The sequence below is a fragment of the Schistocerca cancellata genome, chromosome 2 (genome assembly GCF_023864275.1).
Source record: "Schistocerca cancellata isolate TAMUIC-IGC-003103 chromosome 2, iqSchCanc2.1, whole genome shotgun sequence".
Lineage (NCBI taxonomy): Eukaryota > Metazoa > Arthropoda > Insecta > Orthoptera > Acrididae > Schistocerca > Schistocerca cancellata.
Genome location: NC_064627.1, coordinates 700,254,181 through 700,270,573, shown reverse-complemented (window position 1 = coordinate 700,270,573; position 16,393 = coordinate 700,254,181). Strand labels below are relative to the sequence as shown.

At 41.5% G+C, this 16,393-nt stretch overlaps 1 protein-coding gene across 2 annotated transcripts in view; it reads left to right on the top strand.

The window, feature by feature from the left end:
- Positions 1-16,393, top strand: part of LOC126162480 (ATP-binding cassette sub-family C member 4-like) — a 203,846-nt gene that overhangs the window by 68,511 nt on the left and 118,942 nt on the right. For both annotated transcript variants that reach the window (XM_049919023.1, XM_049919022.1), the window contains exons 8-10: positions 3,395-3,533; positions 3,614-3,724; positions 14,362-14,544. In XM_049919023.1, coding sequence (XP_049774980.1) covers positions 3,395-3,533; positions 3,614-3,724; positions 14,362-14,544 — 433 coding nt within the window. The remainder of the gene's footprint in view (positions 1-3,394; positions 3,534-3,613; positions 3,725-14,361; positions 14,545-16,393) is intronic.

Here is a 16,393-nt window from a genome sequence, read left to right as displayed (position 1 = left end):
AATATCAATTTTCGTAGGTGTAGCTTCAAAATTGCCTTAATAACGTGTTTCCAAAATACCTTTCTCCTTTTTTTTCACATCCTTAAAGACGAAATGTCGAGTAATGCCTTCTTAAACGATGTCTCCAGTATAAGATCAACACCATATACAAATATCAAGTTTCTGTCTTAGCGGCTAGGGCTTGGCGTTGATGAGTCAGTCGTCAGGACATTTCCTGACCCCATTAGGTGGGAATATCGAATAATCCCTTATTAAACAATGTCTCTAGTATAAGGTCAACACTATCTCCAAATTTCAAGTTGTTGTCTTACCCACTTGGGCTTGACGTTGATGAATCAGTCAGGCAGGACATTGCCTTTTATATGTACACAGATTATGAAATTTAATCTGATATTAAATTTAGACAATTTTATACGCTATCGCGCACATCACGTTCCCATAAGACCCGCTCGACGCGATAGCCAATGTACTGACTAATGCACACTCATTGAATGTAGAACGGGACATTCCCACGCCATCGGTGCTACTTCACTAGAGCGAAGTTTAGTAAGAGTGGATTCGACCTGTTAGGTGCAGGATCGATATCTGAACCCATACACTAGTCAAGCAGTAGTAACTGTATTAGCAGTCGATGGTCCACGGTTGCTTAAGGTCTGAATTTCAGATTATACACGGACCTCTAAGCAGATGCCGCTGACACAACATCTCAGGTACTAAATGCCACAACCATTTTCTCAGAGTTGTTTTAAAGGCCGCTCCTGACGTGTTTTATTTATTCCAAGATGAATCTGTGAGCCCAGCTACTACACAGTTCGAGTAACAAGCCTTGCGGGTGGTGCAGTGATGGGAGCTGCCCGCCTGCCTTCGGGGCTTCATGCTCCTTCACAGCGTTGGAAGCAGCAGGCGCGTGCGCCATCCTGTACTCTGAAATGTGTCTCGCTGCGGCGAGCTGAAACTTCGCGACGTCTCTTTCTCCGAAATATACACTTCTCTTTCCTCTGCCGTAATTGTAGACCACAACAGCGTGTTTGGGAAACGGTCAGTTATAGTAGCTGCACTGCATTGATGATGATGATGATGATGTCGTGTGACTAGGACCTCCCGTCGGGTAGACCGTTTGCCTGGTGCAAGTCTTTCGATTTGACGCGACTTCGGCGATTTGCGCGTCAATTGGGTTGAAATGATGATGATTAGGACAAGACAACATCCAGTTCCTGAGCAGAGAAAATCTCCGACCCAGCCGGGAATCGAACCCGGGCCCTTAGGATTGACATTCTGGCGCGCTGACCACTCAGCTACAGGGGGTGGACTACTGCATTGATATTATCTGTTGCGCCATCCACTTTTCAACGTTTATAGCGCCCCTCTTCGCTATGAATAAGTTTGACTCAGAATTGCAAACCAGTATCTAAGCTTTTGTATGGGTAATCCGCCGATATTAGGGGTTTAAAATAAAAATCCTCTGGGAATATTACTTTATCAGCATAAAATCATTGTTGTGGCCCTAGAAAATGCATCTGACTTCGATAATTAAGTTCCACAGCTCCAGGCGTCGATCAGCTTCAGAGAATACTGACTGATAAAACTAACAGTAACAATTACCAGCCGTCTCAGTTCCACTGATGAGTGGAACTGAGACAACTGGTAATTGTTATTAAAGAAAAAAAACTACATATTCTGCGATTAACTGGAAATAAAAGTAAGCTTACTTTTCTTTCACTATATCTATGAAGAAAAAGACGAACTACCGAGCACAAAGAAAATGATGTATCCTATAATGGAAATTACTGTCACTGCACCTCGTAGAAATCTACACTGTGCAACACAATTAAAGGCTCACTTTTTCGTAACCCCACATTTATCTCCCATTGCAACACTAAAGTTTTAAACTTGGGTCAAACTGCCCACAGTGTTCCTCTTAATGGCGCAAAAACGTGGCGCCCTGCGACGTCACTCTTGGGCACGGCGACGCTACAAACAGCAATGTTCCGACACGTGCCAAAGAAAGGCCAGAAGTTCGTGTGAGTTGTAAGATGAGTTAATGATGTCAGACTGGAACCAAATTTCACCACACTTCTCCCCAGCGACAAAGTGGAATGTCACAAGATGGGAAGGTTGTCGCCCCTCCCTCCTTACCCATATCTCATCCCTTCTCTTGGTGCCTCTGCGATGGAGGTCAGGAACGAAACGCCCAGCGTTGAAACCACGCGGTTCTCTTATGGGTGGACAAAGAAAACAGTTCAGACACACCGGAGCTCAGAATCGACACGAATAGGCTTCAAGCGCTGGCATAAACGGCGATAATGAAAGCAACGGATCCCTAGTGGCGTTGATTCCCACACTTTCTGCATTCGGAAACGACAGTTCGCAGTGCGATGAGCAAACAGGCCGACGGTCACAACAGTCTTTGACACCACCAGACAATTCAGCCATTCTTTAAGGACACTTTGGGGCTGCAACTCCAATGGACGCGATCTCACCCATTTGGTATGTAGGACAACCGCAATTTTTGCTCTGGTAGGCAGGATGAAACAACCAGGGACCTTTCAAAACCATTCGACGAGAAACAGCGAGCGGCGTTTATGCTTTCTCGATCCTCTTTTTCGCGCCCTGTTGGGGTGCAACATTGACACGTGCATGATGAAAACGGCAAAGGGCGCCCCTGAGACCCTCCAGTTCGAGAACACCCTCATACCTTCGTTCAGCACTTTAAAAGTGTTCATGTAGCGAGACAGCGATTCACGGATTCATAGGCGTCAGTGTCGCAGGAATCTCTTTCGATATCCTTTAGATTCTGCCTATGGACAGCAGGTGCTAGTTCAACTACATACCACCACTTAGCTCAGGGTCATTGAAATGGTTGCCTGTCACATCGGTGCATAGGAATCAGTGAACGACTGTCTCTTTACAGGAACATTATGAAAGTGCCCAACAAAAGTGACCACCGGCCACCGAGCGTGTTTCCCAATTAGGGAGAGGTTGGACGCCCACTCCGCCCCCGCCCCCCTTTCATGTTTAATGCTGAAGTTTCCCAGCATCATCCTTCATGTGGTAAGGATTAACGACACTCCAAACTCTTTGACTACGGGTTTTCAGTCAACGTTTCTATGAAAGCCTTCAAACCTCTTGTTAGATATCAAAATGAAGGGAAATGTCGCACATGTGCCATTTCCGATCACAGAGAGGGCTGTTCTCGATTTCCACGTCACATCGCACCGCCAATTGTTTTAAGACATCTTGAAGCTGCCAATCGCTGACAATATGGATACAGTACCGCTTGATGGAGGCATGAAGGCCAACGGTTTCTTACATTTCTTATCTCCATAAGATTAAGTTTCTTTCTCTCACATACAACGAGACGGAAACTCTACATACAGTTGTGTGTTGCTTGCAGATCTGAAGTTCACAAACTATTGCACGTGGCTTACCTGAAGAGTGTTATACTGGCATCCAGTGTGTTTATAGAGAGGTCTGCTCTTCTGGTCACGCTCGCAGCTTACTTTCTGGGTGGGAAAATTGCCGGACCCGAGCAGGTATGACTGCCCGTTTTAGCTCCGAATTACTTCGAATACCTCTGCCTGCAAGGGCCTGCATTTCTTCTCGTATGTTTCAGATTTTCGCAATCTCTCAGTTCTACAACGTGCTCAACTCGTCTCTGGCCCTGTGGGTGCCACTCAGTATGTCCGCTCTGCAGGAGGCACGTGTGTCCGCCCACCGTATTCAGGTAAGCGCAGGCCAGGTGTCTGCCAGCTCTCCTCAACACTTACCAGCACCCCTAGTATACCGAATTTCTGTTCGTTAGATGCTAAGGCATACATGCGATTCTCTCCAGCACTGACAGACATGATAATGAGTGATTGTCATGGTAACAAACTGCAAACATTCTAGAATACGACACAAGAGAAAGGAATAGTGCTTGTGAGCCAAAGTCTTCACTAATCATTGTTGAATATAGTTCTTATGCATAGGTCCACGCTCCGAGGATACACACAGTAATTTATTCATGACATACATACTGTATATTGCCTGACATATGAAATGCAAAAATGTGGAAGCTTCGTCGGTCATAGTAACATTGATGGCTTTAGGAATGATAAGGTTAGATAGTTTAAGTTTCAGACGAACCGTAAATATAAATGGCTATGTGACAGTTTTGGGGTTTTCCTATTTTGTAGAAATTCTCAGCTTTGAGAAAAACTGATGGACTGTGATTCACAAACTTAGTACACATAGATTCACTGATGGAATAATATCCTCTGACAGTTAAAAGTTCCTCTTTTGTATTGCCACTTGAGGCACTTCAAATACGTCACACCTGTCTAACTTTTATGCCAGTTTTATTAGGAGAAAATATCTGGAAAATATTCATCTCGTCTCTCAAGCTATGTATAGTATTTTTCATTTCCTGCCATTGCACAAGAGCTATATCCATTTGCTGTTCATGCTGCCAGCTAATCATTGCAAAATTTTCCATTACAACGAACTACAGCACCCATCCCTCGACTAACATAATTTGTAGGTAAGTCGTTTAGTTCCGCTACAGTGACTAAGCTGTTGCCATCACCTCAACAAAACTCATCCCTCCATTGTAATCAGTGTCACCTACAGAGAATTTACAACTTTTTCTGAAGAATTTTTTCATATAACTGGTTCCATTAAGAGGTCCATGCCGGGAACTATTTCTCATTTTATTTGTGTCGTAGCAACCTACACATGTCACTCCAGGACCTAGCCTCTGTAATACAGTCCTTTTCCTGTGTCTTGGCACAATTCTTCTTTGAGTGCGTGAAGACGTATTCTCTTAATCTCCTAGAAGTAAGCATTACTAATTACATTAAGGATTGAACTCTCTTCGAAAAGGGAACCAGGCTTCTACCCTGTTCAATGGATGTCTCCCAGCCGTCCGGGAGCCTGAATTCTAGGTTTTCTCTTTTATTTTGCCAAGGTCTCTACCACATTATTAAGGAGTCTTGGAAACTCGTCCTTTAGTAATGATGAACCGCCACCACTGGTAGTTTCTTCTGAGTATCCCAATTTTCTTTTCTAGCAACATTTTGTTTGTAACTATAATACCCATTTCAAATAAAATATCACTACAGAAGTCGCTTTAAAACAGCATTTCGGAACATGTACGAGAAACGGATAAATGTGAACAAAATCTGACATACAATTATCTACAATGAACTATTCTCTTAACACTTTCACTCACGCCTACAGCAGGTCATTAAGTGAGCTACACAAGCAAACCTTTTCAACGAAGAACAGGTTTCATACCTAGACACAAGTGCTTAACAACAATGTACCATTGTTATAAGGTATGAAGCCAATCCTTGTGGTGCACTAGTCTCTCTAAAACACTGCATTCCTGTTTGAGAGCAATGCCAAGAATCTGTTCCGTTAAAAGAAACGAAAATATGTTCAGAATGTCATCCCCTCCCTTTTATCACAAAGTCACCTCGGTTAAAGGATATGAACACATGTCTACCAGTATTTCAGTATTCTCTTAAGCTGCTAGGTATTAAAGAAAACCTGTTTCATGCCACAACGTTAAATAAAATAGGCGTTTGATAAGATTCTGAGATATAACACGAAAGGAAGCTTCCCCCAAAGTGCGCGTTTGATTGGTATTTCCTGCTGAGCAACTCTGATGTTGTTGTTTTAAAGCGATCAGATCCACATAGATGGAAGAGTTGGAATTTTATGTCCCCATTACGCAGAATTATTAAAACGCAGTCAAATTAATTTCACGAGGAAAGTTTTTAGCTTGGCAACAGCTTTATAGAAGAAAAGTTTCTGCCATTGGATTGATATGATTTAGGAAAACTATGAAATAATCAAACAGGAAATCGAAGCCTTTTCCTCAACATGCGATGTATGTAGTGAACAGGTGGGTCTTGTTCCTTTCGAATGTTATACGTAATATTTACGATGAAATTAAGGTTTATTTTTATACCAGTTGTTCGGGGAAGACGCCACAGTTGTACCTGCCGTATCCTCCTTAGCGGCGTAGAAATTTCACTAGCGTCACCATGCATATTGTGAATTACTCTCAATACTCCGCGTTTTCACTCGTCATGAAAGTATTACTGTATATTCTTTTATAACACCCAATCTCCAACATAGCGAATCTCAAAATGTGAAAATTTCTGAAGGCTGCAAATGGAAAGTTTTGAACTTAATGACCAATGTTACAGAAAGTAAACTTATTTACACCTGCTACTTTACTATGAGTATTTTCATTCATGTTTTATCTGTAACTGCAAGCTTGATATCACTCTTTATTGGCACGAATATGTGTCGACAGTTGACTCCACAACACAGTGAACAGATACAACATGTAACGCACAATGCGGAATTAATGAAATTTAAATGCTGTTTCTAGAATTTAGAGAATTTTTACGTAAATGTGCTCGGTGGTGTTTATTTTATTAATAATATTTCGGAAACTAATGTTTCTCATGCACTATTGAGATATTAATTAAAAACAATATAATAATTACACGTTATTGAAAGGGGTGGACGAAAATCAATTGCCGAAGTTAAGAATTTATGATGAAGAATTAAAGAAGTATTAAAATTCAATTATTTATTTTGATAAGTTTTCCTATATTCGCTGTGCCGTTATCAGAGACATAAGCAGTGATTACGTCCGCTGTAGTGATAGGAATGAGAGTACTTAACAGTTTGCACGACATGTAGATTGGTTGGAAATTATTTTCACTGTGTCTCTCTCCACCTTGTTAGATTTCTCTGCGAGCTTTTCGTTCGTCCACTCTGCTACATTTATTTAATAATCGGAGGCTATAGTTTTCGTATTACCATTACATCATAAAATAATCAGGAAGAAGATAAGGGATTTAAAAAGATTAATGAAGCTAAAAAATTCTGGAAAAACTCTTTTAACTGTCCTAATCGAAATTGTATAATATTCAATGATTACTAGATTCGATTACATATTCAACCATGCTCGGGTCTTAAACTGAAACCGAATATTGCACTTCAGGTCGGAGAATGATGAACAATGAATTAAAATTATAAAAAAATATAAACGAGTTCAACACATACCAGTTGTCCATTGGAGTGCGATATTTCATCGTGAGATTTCACACGCTGTCATCAGTCATCAACAGGGCTATAGCTCACATATTGAGATGAAACATTATGTAAGAAAAACCTTAAAAATAAACATTCGAAGCAATAAAAACGTGACACAACGTTCAATAAGTCCACCGTAAGCGGATGAAGAACAAACCTTTCTTACAAAAAATCATCAGCTCATAATACTCCGTAAACAGTCTTATTACTCCAGTAATCCGTCAACAACATGTACTATGTGGTGAGTTCAGAGCAATAATTATACTGTGTGTGTGTGTGTGTGCTTGTGTGTGTGCGTGCCCGCGCTCATGCTCGCAGGGAAATGAACTGCCGGCAAGTCGCAGTCGGGTGGAAATAATTAAAAAATAAGAAACATAAGTAAAGAAATACAATAAATGAAGAAAATATAAAAGAAGTTACAAAACGATGAAATTTATGTCTTAAAAGCACAAATAATGTTTTGAACAAGACATGCAAATGTGCAAGCAAATTCAATGGGAGAAAAAATTTATCAATGTAATTAAATTTAATAATGTAATAATGTCCAGTATGTAATGGATAATACAAAATAAGAAAGATAGGGGAACTTCTTATACAGTAATTATTTACGAGTAAAGAATACAGACACTAACGTGAAAGAATACAGAAACCTTATTCCATCAAAAGTGTGTCAGAGTCCAGAGCCTATGTTCATCATTGGTAGTAAATCGTAACCTAATATCTCAGCTCATTAGCTAGATTGCACAATATAAAATGAACGCTGAAACGTTGTAAGCATAAGAAGGAAAGAAAAACATGTCACAATAACACAAAAAGAAAACAGCGTAAACGGTAGTAAAATTAATACTGAGGTTGCATTCCAACAAAAAGAGTGTTTCATGACACAGAGTTATATAATCCTTTGGAATGTGTCATAGCACACATCTATGCTCACAGATTGAGTAAGGATAAACAGATGTGAGTACTGTAACAGAAGTCCATCCGACTCGTTTCGTAGCCCGACGTCTGTGTCTTCTGTAAGTAAGCCAGATGTCTAAGAAGCCAGATGTCTAAGTACACTGGATGACTGAAATTGTATAGAAGCTGTGTAGGCAGCGGAGATACATGTAATAAACAAGAATGTTTATGAGTGATCATGAAAATTGTTGAAAAACTAACCTTGATTAAAATCGCGCTGATCGTTGAGGATGAGGTGCACTTAAATGTACTCAAAAAACTGTCCTATTCTGATAATTAGTACGTTCTCTCTACCTGGTTTGCCAGCCGCTGTGGCCGAGCGGTTTTTAGGCGCCTCGGGCATGGATGTGTGTGATGTCTTTAGGTTAGTTAGGTTTAAGTAGTTCTAAGTCGAGGGGATTGATGACCTCAGATATGAAGTCCCCTACTGCTTAGAGCCATTTGAACCATCTACCTGGTTTCAAAGAAACGACCTGTATGACTAATGTAAAAATGAGGACAATTACCCCTCATCACGTCCACCCCAGATCCAGTGAACTTGTCTTTATTTGGCCCAACTTGGTATCACCGACGCGTCTTCACTGTTTCAGTAATTTTTGTATTTTTGTATTGTTTCGACTAGTTCACGAACATACTTATCGTTCTACTATTCACTTCCACTGATGTGTGTAGGCTTCGGGCTACGACTTCCTCATATACAGAGTGGTAACTAACTACTGCCACCTAGAAAAACTCCGAAAGTATGATAGTAGCTGAAAAGTTTGTGGAACAAATGTTGCATGAGACAATGGGGGCCATAAATGACACTGATTTTTTGTTACTAGTTGGGGTCGTGTCAGAGATATGAAAATCAACTTTGTTTTCTAAATAGGATGTATAGTTTCGTACTTATTTCATGATAGCGGTTATCGAGACGAATCCAATGATGTGTTACAGAAAGGTCTTTGAAGGTCAACGAATGTCACAAAGGTGGCATGAACGTCCATTTACAGAAGGTGTTCGAAGTGATGACCATTGACATCAGTGCAGTGCTGCAGTCTTTTTATCATGGATTGACTGGTATTCCTTATCATTTCGGCACTTATCGAAGCACATGCACTGACAATTCTCTCTCGTATATCGTGCAAACAGTAAACATTCGCCGAATACAGCGTATCCATCTAACGTGCCATTGACACGTAAACACCATTCGAGGGTTTCACAATACAACACTAATAGGAACGATAAGACTAGAATCGTTGAATAAAGCGAATCTGAATGATATATTCCTTCGAGGAACAAGTCGATATGCTTTTCATTTACGGAGTACGCAAACGAAATTCAGTGAGAACTAGAGACTTATACGCTGAAAGATATCCTCAACGTACTCAAACTACACGTGGCACATTTAAATACGTGTATGATAAATTGAGTACAACAGCATCTTTAACGCATCAGAAACATATCCGGCAAAGGAATTACTAGGTTCGAGTCCTCCATAGGGCTTGGGTGTGCGTTGTCCATAGTATAAGTTTAAGTTAAATTAAGTAGTGTGTAGGCTTAGGGACCGATGACCTTACCACAAATTTCCAATTTTTTTCCTTGTGTTCGTTCGCGTCAGATCGCAAGGGAATATGCCATGAGTCCGAGTAGTGTCGTTCGTGTTCTGCAACGCCATAGATTCTGGAGGACAGAATTACAGGCCCCTATTTCATCGAAGGAAATCTTAATAGTATGAAGCACACCACACTCCTGCAAGAAACATTAGTTCTGTTAGTGGAAGAAATACCTTTAGGAACAAGGGACAGAATGTGGTATCAACACGATGGGCGTCCGGCATATTTTTCGCTTATTGCTAGAAATGAGTTGCAGAGACAATTCCCAAATCGTTTAATTGGTCTTGGAGGAGAAGTGTCGTGGCTGGCTCGTTCGCCAGACTTGACACCTCTGGCTTTTTTCTTGTGGGGATTCGTAAAAGACATTGTTTATACAGACGTTCCAACAACACCTGAAGATATGCGAGAGAGAATTGTCGGAGCATGTAGTTCTGTAAGTGCCGAAGTGACAAGAAATACTGCTCAATCCCTGATAAGAAGATTGCAGCACTGCATTGATACCAATGGCCATCACTTCGAACACCTTCTGTAAATGGACGTTCATGCTACCTTTGGGACCTTCGTTGACGTTCAAAGACCTTACTGTTACACATCACGGGATTCGTCTCGACAGCCGCTATCAGAAAATAAGTAACAACTATAGCATCCCATTCAAAAAAACAAAGTTGACTTTTGTATCTCTAACGCGACGCCTACTAGCAACACAAAAACCAACGTCATATTAGGGCCCCCGTTGTCCTACAAACTTTTCAGCTCCTATCATACGTTCGGAGTTATTCTTGGTGGCAGTAGTTAGTGACTTACCCTGTATATATTTTTATACTCCGCTTGTTAGCGCCCTTGGCGGCGTCGGGCTCTATTCGTGTTGTTAGACTTTTTGCTACATTACTCACATGTGTTTTCCTTAGACTGTGAGCATGTGTGTGTTTTGACGCAGTCTCAAAAGATTGCATGACTCTGGGCCAAGGAACTCTCTTTTTGCTGGAATGCAATCATATTACTAGATGTATTTAGTTTATGCTGTTTTCTTTTATGTAATTATTACATGTTTTAGTTTCCCTCTCATATGTAAAAATTTTATGTATTCGTTTTATGTTGTGTAGCCTAACTAATGAGCGTAGATATGAGGTTACAATTTACTCGTACTTCCAATGACGCACGTAGACTCTGGGCTATGACACACTTTTGATAGAAAATTGTTTTTGTATTGTTTCACATTAGTGTTTATATTCTTTTATTGTAAGTAATTAGTATGTAACTAGGCCCCTCCCCCTTGCTCTTGTTTCGTTATATTCAGCGTGCCTTTTACACGACGGGAAATGTGCTGTTCTGTACCGGACTCCGGCCCTCAATCTTGTACGACACAGCCATTGTCAGAAACTCTTTATGATGATTTTCAAAGTCTGTTTGCTTCAATGCTGCAACGACTGCAAGAGCGTGAATATTGGGTCACACCTCGTAGCGATGTTGACAATGGACATCATTTCTGAATTTAATGGACGTTTAATCATCCAATACCCCCTATGTAATGAATGACACCAGAAAATTCAGTGAATATCTAACTCTATAGGATGCAATGGCAACAGCAGCCAGTCAAAATATACCATACCAATAGCAGTAAGAATAACGTCAAGCAGGACAGTACGGTATGAAGACATTATGGTGAGAGTACACACGACATCTCTAATGGTCGTTTCTGGAGTAGAACTTATGTCATTATAATAGAAGGAGTAGTTGTGACGAGTAATGTGTCTCACATCTAGTATAACTGATCTTCGTGGCAAGAGAATGCATTATATAAGAAACATAGTGAGTTTGTTCATATCGAATTATACAAGAAGAACGTTACACTGGTGTATCTTCCAGAACCATTTGTGGCATATCAAAGAAAACAAATAAGTGTTTTATACTCTGACTGCGATGGAGTCCGTGCGCTCAAGTGACGTCGTCTATAAAAGTAAGATGTGGCTGTTTCGTGGTACCTGACTACGCCGCCACCACCAGCGAACCTCATATCTGCTCCCGTCCATCGCCATCCTGAGACTGCCTGGTTCTCTCAGCACTCGCCATCGCACAATTACAAACTATATCTCTGACGTATTCCTATGAGCCCATTTACTACGGCGCTTTCAGATACGTATCGAAATTTCACAAATCGTTTTCTGTTCACTCTAAACATTCTACTATTTACAATCAAATATTTAAAGAAACGTCTATTTCCATCATCTCATACTACTGAAATGAAACAGAAAATTATTATTTGCAAATTTGATTAGCTTTAAATATAAAATTATTGTTCCCATAGAGACCACATGAAATTGGTTAATTTTATAGCCCTTCGCATGTGGCACATGATTGCTAATTTGACTATACATTGACACAAGTACTGAGATGGTTCAAAGCAAGTTTACATTTATATAGTGTAAAAAAGAGAAATTATTTTTAGCATTAATTAACTCGGAAAAACACTGAATACCGTTGTAGGATGTGCAATGACTTGTTATAAAGAAAAACAACTATGATCTATATACAACAAATATTTCTACATACATACATACTCCGCAATCCACAATACGGTGCGTGGCGGAGGGTACCCCGTACCACAACTAGCATCTTCTCTCCCTGTTCCACTCCCAAACAGAACGAGGGAAAAATGACTGCCTATATGCCTCTGTACGAGCCCTAATCTGTCTTATCTTATCTTTGTGGTATTTCCGCGAAATGTAAGTTGACGGCACTAAAATTGTACTGCAGTCAGCCTCAGATGCTGGTTCTCTAAATTTCCTCAGTAGCCATTCACGAAAAGAACGCCTCCTTTCCTCTAGAGACTCCCACCCGAGTTCCTGATGCATTTCCGTAACTCTCGCGTGATGATCAAACCTACCAGTAACAAATTTAGCAGCTCGCCTCTGAATTACTTTTATGTCCTCCCTCAATCTGACCTGATTGGGATCCCAAACGCTCGAGCAGTACTCAAGAATAGGTCGTATTAGTGTTGTATAAGCGGTCTCCTTTACAGATGAACCACATCTTCCCAAAATTTTACCAATGAACCGAAGACGACTATCCGCCTTCCCCACGACTGCCATTACATGCTTGTCCCACTTCATATCACTCTGCAGTGTTACGCCCAAATATTTAATCGACGTGACTGTGTCAAGCGCTACACTACTAATGGAGTATTCAAACATTACGGGATTCTTGTTCCTATTGATCTGCATTAATTTACATGTATCTATATTTATCTATTTCAAGAACTTTCTGTAATAACATAGCAACAAGTAATTCTCTATACAGCGTGTTACATAAAGGTACGGCCAAAGTTTCAGGAAACATTCCTCACACACAAAGAAAGAAAATATGTTATGTGGACATGTGTGCGGAAACGCTTACATTCCATGTTAGAGCTCATTTTATTACTTCTCTTCAAATCACATTAATCATGGAATGGAAACACACAGCAACAGAACGTACCAGCGTGCCTTCAAACACTTTGTTACAGGAAATGTTCAAAATGTCCTCCGTTAGCGAGGATACATGCATCCACCCTCCGTAGCATGGAATCCCCGATGCGCTGATGCAGACCTGGAGAATGGCGTATTGTATCACAGCCGTCCACAATACGAGTACGAAGAGTCTCTACATTTGGTACCGGGGTTGCGTAGACAAGAGCTTTCAAATGCCCCCCATAAATGACAGTCAAGAGGGTTGAGGTCAGGAGAGCGTGGAGGCCATGGAATTGGTCCGCCTCTACCAGTCCATCGGTCACCGAATCTGTTGTTGAGAAGCGTACGAACATTTCAACTGAAATGTGCAGGAGCTCCATCGAGAATGAACCACATGTTGTGTCGTACTTGTAAAGGCACATGTTCTAGCAGCACAGGTAGAGTATCCCGTATGAAATCATGGCGGTGAATCGAGGAAGTACAGTACATACTGAGGAAACTAAAATGAGCTCTAACATGGAAATTAAGCGTTTCCGGACACATGTCCACATAACATTTTTTCTTTATTTGTGTGTGAGGAATGTTAACTGAAAGTTTGGCCGTACCTTTTTGTAACACCCTGTATACAAGTCTCAGGTTGAAACGCTATCACGGCAGACAGAGGAGTCAGATAAGAATTTAGTACTCCATATACATTTTTAATATTTATGTACACTCTGTTATGTAAAACCGAATAACTCATCTTTAGAGTGAAAAAGGATATTCTAATATAGATGCTCATTAACATATAGTTCCTAAACCACTGAAAGGTGTGTGTCAGGTAAAATTATTTTTGTGCGTTATTTACTGTGCGAAATAGGACGTGGAAAATTTCCTCTGTTTTATAATATAATTACTTTTAATCTTGAATTCTGAATCTCTAAGGATGCACAATGTCAGAGGTACAATGTATTTTAAATATCTCGTGCAACATCAAGGTTTAAGATTTTGTAGATGGGAAGTTCGTGAGATAACCATTTTTTCGATTTTATGCGACCAAGTTCTGTGTGCCACACAGAAATTCGAGCATGGATCCCTCCCTTATGTGAGCTGTGCATCACTAGTTTTTGAAGTGTAATCGTTCTTCGAATGGTTCTCAGGACAGATTTTCCACTACTTCTGAGGTTCACTTCCTTTACTCAGAGGAATTTGTCCTCTATGTTCAGATACATTAGTTTCCGTTCTACGTTACACACAAGGCGGGTGTTCTGTTGTTGTGCTGCCCTCAGGAGTTCCTCCTGAAGCCAGAGGCCAGCGTGGAGCACTCCAGCCAGGACGCCGCCACGGGAGAGCTGAGTCTGCAGCACGTGTCGGCCACGTGGGACGGCGGCGCCGACGTCCTCTGCGGCCTCAACCTCACCGTCTTACCCGGCCAGCTGTGCGCTGTCGTAGGGCCTGTGGGCTGCGGAAAGGTAACACACACCACCTGCTGTTGTGAAAGGTGCGGCGTCCGTGGACGTGAGCGTAAGTTGCTACTGCGTTCATTTTCGTACATGTACAGCTCGATTTCGATAACCTATCGGAAGTATCCTCACCTACTAACATGTTATATTGGTGGCAAATCTGTACAACAGTGCAGCGAATACCAACGGAATTATTCTGCTAGCAAGTAACAATCTCCTCACCGTTATGGATACCAAAAATTGTTTTTTCTTTAATTCATGGTTAACAAAATACGTCCCATGCTATAAGAGCGCGAATCAACGCCCCTTCTCTCTACTGACTGGAGTACTATCACCTATACAAGAATTTTCAGGCGAGGAAACTTGTGTAAGCCTCGACCTGCCTGCTGTTCAGCGTTGCCATTGAAGCTAGAGGCATAAATTTTGAGGTGTTGGAAGCGCTCACTGTGTTACGTTGTCAACACACTAGTTCCACAACGATCTTTTCTTTGACAAGTCTCGACTATGTAAGTGCAAAGTTATTCTTAATCCTACAATTTTTCCTTCTACGTTGTTTTTTACAATTATACAGTTTGACTGTGTTAGATAATTACCGATACTGTTATTGGGTTTCACACGGAGAAGTTTATGTAAGTGCGTGACTTTTTACGATACGTAACCAAAAGGGCTTAGTAATAGGTAACTGATGGCGAAAACTACACTGAAGGAAACAAAATCGTAACACCAAAACGTAATTAATCTAGAGTAATGAAATTCCGGGAATACATTTGTCTGGATAAAATATTTAAGTGATTAACTTTGCAAGGTAAGCATTGCGGATGTGACACGATAGTATATTAAAAATCGGTGTAACCGCCAGAATGTTGAATGCAAGCATGCAAACGTGCATGCATGTTGTTGTACAGACGCCAGATATCCAGTTTGGGGGTTCTATGTCTGTTGCACCAAGCCGCTCAAGACAGGGACGATTAATGCTGTTTGTGGACGACGCAGGAGTTGTCCGATGATGTCCCATACGTGCTGGATTAGAGACAGGCCTGGCGGTCGAACAGGGAATGACAACACGCCGACACTCTGTAGAGCGTTTTGGGTTACAACAGCGGTATGTGGGCGAGCGTGATCCTGTTGGAAAACACTCCCTGAAATGCAACTCTTGAATGGCAGCACAGCAGGTCGAATCACCAGACTGATGTACAAACTGGCAGTCACGGTATGTGGGACAACCACGAGAGTGCTCCTGCTGTCATACTAAATCGTACCCCAGACCATAACTCCTGCTCATCGCAGTGGAACGTGCTTGCCTACCATGCAGCGGGCCCTGGTTCGATTCCCTACCGGGTGGGAAATTTTCTCCGCTCGTGGACTGGGTGTTGTGTTGCCCTCATCATCATTTCATCCTCATCACCGGCACGCAAGTCGCACTGTGTGGCGTCGACTGAAAAAAGACTTGCACTCGTGCGGCCGAACTGCCTCCGGGCCAACAATACCACACGATCATTTCATTCCATTTTCTCCTGGTGTAGGTCGAGTGTGTGCATCACGCATAAAGGTTGTTCGCAGGCCCTCAAGTGGCCTCCTTCTAACCAACACTCGGCCATCGGTGGCACAGAGGCAGAACCAGCTGTCACCAGAAAACACAACAGACCTCCATCTTGTCCTCTAACGAGCTTTCTCTTCACACCACTGAAGTGGCAAATGGCGGTGGTTTGGGGTCAGTGAAATTAAAGCTACAGGGCGCATGGCTCGGAGTTTTCGCACATCAGTTATCTGTTAATAAGCAACAGTTCATTGTGTCACCGTGGTGCCAACAGCTGCTCGAATTGCTGCAACAGATGCAGTACGATGCTCCAGAGCCGTA